The 7,662-nt window shown below is 44.0% G+C and overlaps 1 protein-coding gene across 2 annotated transcripts in view; it reads left to right on the top strand.

Annotated features, from left to right (window-relative positions):
- Nucleotides 1–6,670, top strand: part of LOC142561175 (pseudouridylate synthase RPUSD2-like) — a 58,316-nt gene extending 51,646 nt beyond the window's left edge. For both annotated transcript variants that reach the window (XM_075673427.1, XM_075673429.1), the window contains exon 13: nt 6,583–6,670. In XM_075673427.1, the coding sequence (XP_075529542.1) occupies nt 6,583–6,648 (66 nt within the window). In that variant the 3' untranslated portion in view covers nt 6,649–6,670. The remainder of the gene's footprint in view (nt 1–6,582) is intronic.
- Nucleotides 6,671–7,662: the final 992 nt, after the last annotated feature.

Genomic DNA, 7,662 nt, shown 5'->3' on the forward strand with positions numbered 1-7,662 from the left:
ATAAGTGTCAAAACGTAGTGTTTTATTGACGTCACAGGCTTTACAGGCAAACCACATAGCCTTTTCTCAGTTCCCCTTCCACCTGTGCAATGGGTAGGCCACGTGCGGGGAGGTCTGCGGAAAAACAGCACGCCTACGAAAAACACCGTCGTGAACAGAAGTGGGAATGTGCATGGCGACGGTAGGTGGCACGTAATAAGGAAGATAATGCCGCAATCGCCAAGCGTGTGCACCTTTGGTTGGATCACCCCTACCGATTCTACTCCCATCATAATTGTGGGTGATTTCAACATAGACGTGCCTTGGCCGGCTAAAAAGTGGTGCGTGGTGTTTGTCATGGAAAGGTCCAGCATTCAGTGTTACACAAACATCAGTGTGCCCATGACACATCATCGGTCATGTATATATCTCACATAGGCCAAGAAACTTTCTAGTATCGCCGCAGAGCCATTGGCCATGTATCGCAGTGATCATAAAGCAATAGTCGCCTTGGCGACCAAATAATAAATTCAAAAAGCAAGCAAAACAATGTAAAAATAAAAAAAAATCATTCAGTATACAATTTAATAAAACAACAATAAAAAATCTTGAGAAAAGGAAATTCATTGTGTGTAGTCAAAAAAGATGGTGGCCACTGATGGGGGTCATTTATTTTCAGTCAACATATGTATTATCAATATATTTATCACCATATATACAGCTCAGCTAGTCATCCACCTACACGGACTGGAATGGCTCTGAATAGATTCGATCGAAGAGCCAGATGGAAGATTGATTTAGTGTCTTCTTGGCTACAACCACTCCAAAAAGCATTTAATGTTCAAGCGAACCACAAGGCAGCGTTAACTAGCTCTACTGAGTAGGTTATCAATAATTTGTTGGCTTTCTCATCATCATCATCAGCCTATTTATGTCCACTGCAGGACAAAGGCCTCTTCCTGCGATCTCCAATTACCCCTGTCCTGCGCCAATCCTTGCGCCTGCAAATTTCCTCATATCATCACACTACCTAGTTTTCTGCCGTCCTCGACTGCGCTTCCCCTCTCCTTGCACCCATCCTGTAACTCTAATAGCCCCCTCCCCCCCCCCCATTTGCTCTCTGATCCACACCGCTCTCTTCCTGTCTCTGAATGTTATGCCTATCATTTTTCGTTCCATTGCTCTTTGCGCGGTTCTTAACTTGTTCTTGAGCTTCTTTGTCAACCTCCACGTTTTTGCTCCAAATGTTAGCACTGGTAGAATGCAGTGATTGTACACCTTTCTTTTCACTGATATTGGTAAGCTCCCAGTCAGGATCTGGCAATGCCTGCCATATGCACTCCAACCCATTTTTATTCTTCTGTTAATTTCCTTCTCATTATCAGGGTCCCGTGTGAGTAATTGACCTAGATAAACATACTCCTCCACAGATTCTAGAGGCTGACTGGCAATCCTGAATTCTTGTTCCCGTGCCAAGCTGTTGAACATTATCTTTGTCTTCTGCATATTAATCTTCAACCCCACCCCCACTCTTACACTTTCTCTATTAGGGTCCTCAATCATTTGTTGTAATTTGTCCTCGGTGTGTCATCTGTAAATCGAAGGTTGCTAAAATATTCGCCATTGGTCCTCACTCCTAAGCCTTCCCAGTTTAATATCTTGGATACTTCTTGCAAGCATGCAGTGAATAGCATTGGAGAGATTGCGTCTCCTTGCCTGACTCCTTTCTTGATAGGTAACTTTCTACTTTTCTTCTGGAGAACCAATGTAGCTGTGGAGTCTTTATAGATATTGCCCAAGGTATTCATATATGCCTCCTGTACTTCTTGATTATGTGATGCCTCTATTACTGCTGGTATCTCTGCTGAATCAAATGCCTCTTCATAATCTATGAAAGCCATGTAGAGAGGTTGATTGTACGCTGCAGGTTTCTCTATTACCTGATTAATCACATGGATGTGATCCATTGTAGAATATCCCTTCCTGAAGCCAGCCTGTTCCCTTGGTTGGCTAAAGTCCAGTGTTGCCCTTATTCTATTGGAAGTTATCTTGGTGAATACATATTTTATACAATAATGAAAGCAAGCTAATGGGCCTATAATGTTTATTCTTTAATGTCTCCCTTCCTGTGGATTAGTATAATGTTGACCTTCTTCCTGTTCTCTGGTACACTTAAAGTCATGAGGCATGGCATATAAAGGGCCGCAAGCATTTAAAGCATGATGTCTCCTCCATCTTTCATTGAATCGACTGTTATTCCGCCTTCTTCTACCACTTTTCCCTAGGTCATGTCTTGCAAGGCCCTTCTAACTTCATCATCATCATCAGCGTAACTTATGTCACTGCAGGACGAATGCCTCTCCCTGCAATCTCCAATTACCCCTGTCCTGCATCAACCGATTCCAACTAGCACCTGCAAATTTCCTAATTCATCGCTCCACCTTGTCTTCTGCTGTCCATGACTGCGTTTCCCTTCTCTTGGTCCCCATTCTTTAACCCTAATGGTCCAAAGGATATCTAACCGGCGCATTGCATGACCTGCCCAACTCCATTTTTTCTCTTAATGTCAATCAGAATATCAGCTATCCCCATTTGCTCTCTGATCCACACTGCTCTCTGTCTGTCACTTAACATTATGCCTAACATCCTTTGTTCCATCACTCTTTATGTGGTCCTTAACTTGTTCTCAAGCTTCTTTATCAGTCTCCAAGCTTCTACCCCATATGTTAGCACCGGTAAAATGCACTGATTGTACACCTTTCTTTTCAATGACAATGGTAAGCTTCCAGTCAGGAGCTGACAATGTCTGCTGTATGTGCTCCAACCCATTCTTGTTCTTCATTGTTAGTTATAGAAGGAGCCTCTATATCCTGTTCATTACTGCTGTGAATGAAGGTAGTGTGGCTGCTGTGGGTACCGTGCAGGTCAGTAAAGAATTCTTCCGCTGCTTTTACTATATCTTCTAAATTGCTGATAATACCCTGCTCATCGTTCAGCCCATACATCTTTGTGTGTCCTATGCCAAGTTTTCTTCTCACTGATATCAAGGTGTGTCCATTTCTTACTGCTTCCTCAGTCTTCCTCACATTATAATTTCGAATGTCCCTTACTTTCTTCTTTTTTATCAGTTTTGACAGTTCTGCGAATGGTACCTGATCTCGAGTGGGACACTTATATACTTTGTTGTTTCTTTATTAGGTTCTTTGTTACTTGGGAGAGCTTTCCTACTGGTTGCCTTGGTGCCTTACCTCCCACTTCAATTGCTGCGTCTGAAACCAGCCTAGTTACAGTTTCATTCATCATTTCTATGTCATCTTCATCTATCTGTTCTAGAGCTGCATATTTGTTTGCAAGCACCAGTTTGAATTTGTGTGCTTTTGCCCTTATGGCATCTAGGTTGTCCTGTTTCTTCTTGACTAGTTTTACTCTTTCTGTCTTCATAGTGAGGAAAATCTTAGACCTCACTAACCTTTGATCACTGCACTTTGCCCTACCTAGCACTTCTACATCCTGCACTACGCTGGGATTGTCAGAAAGTATGAGATCTATTTATTGTTTCTCCATTAAAGCTTTTCCAGTTCCACTTCCTGTTGCTATGCTTTCTGATGAAGGTATTCATTATTCGAAGCTTATTCCTTTTCGCAAAATCTACTATCATCTCTCCTCTAGTGTTCCTAGAATTGATGCCGTAGCTGCCAATTGCTTGTTCACCAACCTGCTTTTCCCCCACTTATGCACTGAGGTCGCGCATGACTACAATATACTGAGTTTGCACTTGCCTCATCACCGATGCAACATCTTCATAAAATTGTTCTATTTCTTCCTCATTGTGACTGAAGGTTGGAGCGTAGGCTTGTTCTGCCTTTGTTCTATACCTCCTATTCAGCTTTATTACAACTACTGCTACCCTCTCATTAATACTGTAGAATTCGTCAATGTTGCCCGCTATGTCCTTATGGATTAGAGATCATACTCTATATTGTCTCTTATCAGCAAGTCCTCTGTAGCAGAGGATGTAGCCGTTAGTCAGCACTTTACAAGCCTCATCTGTTTTACTAACCTCACTAAGGCCAGTAATATTCCACACAATGCCTGATAGTTCCTGAAATAGTCCTGCTAAGCTAGCTTCACTCGAGAGGGTTCGTGTGTTGAACGCTGCCAGGTTCAGTTTCCAGTGGCAGCCTGTCCGAATCCAGAGATTCCTAGTCCCGCAGGGGCGTCTGCGTAAGCAGGCGTTTGGTGTGCTGCTACACCACGTACCCAAGCACACGAGGGTTGGACCCTCCCGCGTGTGGCCGTGCATGGCTTAGCTGGGTCTGGGGAGAGGGAGACCCTGGGGGTTGAGCCGATGCCGGATCTTGGGACCTTTAATGCCCCTTGGGGGAGTTAACACACCTCTTTGGCCTCTTCTTCACATAGACTGCACCTCCAGACTGACCCACCTGGAGGAAATTGGCAGTTGCCTTCTCCTGTCCAATCTTTGTCTTTCTCTTTCCCCTTTTCATGTTTCCTGTCTTCTCTTCACTTCTTACTTCCAAATTTCCTGGCAGTAAGGGATAACCGTGTGTAATGTATCCAGTCTTGGGTATATACATTAGGTTATAGTGGCGGTGCATAGCTGGCATCTGCAGGTTTCTCGCAACCTGTAGCGTCCCCTTGTTCACAATCACAATCATGTACAGCAACGCACATCAACGTACATCAACATCACAATCATGTAGGGGCAAAGAAACATGCGTGAAGTTCAGTGCCAGCGACCATCCATCTGAAAACTAACGCTCCCCCACGCTGTGTAAACTGCAGAGGGGATCATCCAGCATATCCACAATGATGTCCCTGTTGGAAGGAGGTGATTGCCCTCACAGCAAAAGAGAAGATTTCATTTTTTCGAAGCAAGGAAGAGGCATTCACTCTTACCTCAAATAAGCTATGCCAATGTGGCGCAGCAGGGGGCAGCGCCACGTCTGTCGCAACTCCATCCGCCCCCTTGCTGGCAGCAGCTAGTGCTGCTCCACCGTCATCCAAGACGGCCCTGCAGACAGCTGTTCTGCAGGTCTTAAGACTAAACTGAACGCCAAGGCCCAAGATTCATGTCTCGGCGCCTGGCTCTTGATTATCCAGCGCCTCAGAGAAGGCTATGGATGTCGATCCCAAAACCTCAGCGGCATCGACGCCAAAGGAATAGCATTCTTTTGAGCACTCTAAGAAGGACAAGCTCCTTGTAACTGCACCGAAAAATGGACAGGTAACCATATCAAACGCGTATTGTTTTCTAACGCATGTCACCTTCGGTTTTTAAGTTCACACACATCAATACATTTTTCATTTTACAACCATGGCTTTCATTGTACAGTGGTATTGCAGAGGTCTCTACACAATAGAAATAGAAATCTCACTTTACACATTTCGCCATTTCATAATGCAGCTGTTTATTATCTGCAACACTCTACGGAAGAACTACTCATTCCTTTTGCCATCATTTCACTATGTTTACAAGGTCCTTGGCATGAAAAGCCCTTTGCACACCTTTACACCTTCTTGAACCACTTCATCAAAACAGCATGCGACAATGTGATTATGTAGTGTTATTTCTTTGTCTCGCTCCCTTGCTTGCTTTTTTGTTCTTATGCAGCACTTATCTTTCTTTTTCTTCATGGTTGGCCTTGCCATCTTTCTTTAATGTGCTACTGTTCTCTTCTTGCCGATGTTTTGTATTGCAATTGTCATTATATGTCATTATATTTTTTTATTGTACTGCATGCTCCCCTTACTTAATGCCTCTCTTGACCTCTAAGGTATTGCTAAATAAATATATTCCAACTTGTATACATAAGGTTACATCAAATCACACATCATTAATGCACCTTTCTGCTGCCAGTATATGACATACTGTGTTTGGGTCGTGAGCAAAAATGTTGCACTGTGGCCGCTGTTTACAGAAACATGTCACTCTGCTCATTCAGGGGTAAATAGGTTCAGACCTGCAATGCCTTTCATGCAGTTAATTGCATCATATATTGTGACATAAAAGTATGTTGCATCAAATTGCATGACTTTGATTCATATGTGATGCACATCTTTGATTCATATGTTATGCACTCATTTTTTATCGTGAATGCGGGAAGTTGGAGAATTCTTTCTAGCTTCCATAATGTTGCCTGTTATGTATGAAACAGGTTTTAATTGTGATGAAGAAGCTGAACAATGGCCAGAATCTGTGCAATTAGCCCGTCTATGGCAGCCTGCCATCAGGTTGTCATGAAAGTTGCCCAGCAGTGTCCATTCTTTGTGCTCTCACCAGTCTAAAACATCGACGAGCATTCAACTGAGGTGCTTCAGCTCTTTTAGATTGAGAGTGGCTTTTGATCTGGCTGCTGAGAGTCAGAGGAGAGGAGCCACAAGTCGAATACTATACTGTAAACTAGAAATGCCCGTCAGTGGTGACAGATTGTTGTGGCAACGATCTATGATCCAATCGTCCCCCCAGTAAGAAATTTCAATAATAGCCTAATGACGGTACCCCCAAAAAATGTATGCTCACTTTCGTTTCTATGGTTGCTGCTTGCATGAATGTTTAAAAAGTTATTCATGTTACCCTTACAGGGATCAAACTGGGTGTATGAAGCCGCGTGGCCATCATGGGCAAGGGAGAACTGGACTGATGACTGATAAACATCACTGCTGTTTTCTACCAGGCCTTTGTCTTTATCGCAAGGAAGTTGTTGTTCATAAATAATTATGTTGAAAGGATGGAAGCAGACCGAATGCTTTTATTAGGTGAGGTCACGGAGAGCAGCCACCAAGAAGATCTGGAATGATGATTATGCATCCTCGATATAACAAGGTATTTAACTTTTCATAATATCTTGTCTGTAGAACACCATGTAATTAGAACGTCAATATTACGAAGTGTGTTTGTATACGATTTCAATATAACTAAATTTTGCTTCCGTAGCAAAGGAATGCCAAGACAATAAATTGAATATTCCATGGATGCAGATCATGTAATGATTGAATTACAAGCGGTTGCTTGCTAACGCACCTCTCAAATCGCCCGGTGGTGCGACAAGAGCAACTGCCTAAGTGGAGCCTCATCGTGTTTCGTATAAAGTCCAAGTGCGATAAGATCCTATCGCTCCCCACGCACTTTGTGCTTTAGGTGGGAATGAGAGTGTGAGGGTGAGAAGGAAAGATGGTGGCTTCATGCACGAGTGCCGCCTTCCCGCACTAGAAAAGGGAAAGAGGGGGAGGTGAGCTCGCTCGCAGTAACACGAGAAAGCGTGCTCGAGAGCCAGGATTGAGGGGGGCTTCGCAATTTCTGGATTCCTGGTGCGTGTCTCGGCTGTGGCTGCCCACGGCTGTAAGCACAGCTGAGCGCATAAGCAGCTGCGCACCCTGCTTAAAAAGTAATCTGCCGCATGTGCGATGAGTGGGTGTGCCAAGACAGCGTGGCATCATGTAAGCTGTCTTCCCACGCGTTTAATATTGAAAGTTGCATAATCTCGAGTTTCGGTGACCTGTTGGAGCGAGAGGCAGATGAAGCATTTGCTCCTCGCTACCGGCGCTTTTCACGATAGTGTCGTCCCAGTGGGGGCGACGCTATCAGCTGTGGGGGCAGAATGCACGCAAAAGCATGGCTGGCTTCGCTTAATTCGTACTGCCTATGTGAAGACATCGTCGACG

This window comes from Dermacentor variabilis, chromosome 1, assembly GCF_050947875.1.
Source record: "Dermacentor variabilis isolate Ectoservices chromosome 1, ASM5094787v1, whole genome shotgun sequence".
Lineage (NCBI taxonomy): Eukaryota > Metazoa > Arthropoda > Arachnida > Ixodida > Ixodidae > Dermacentor > Dermacentor variabilis.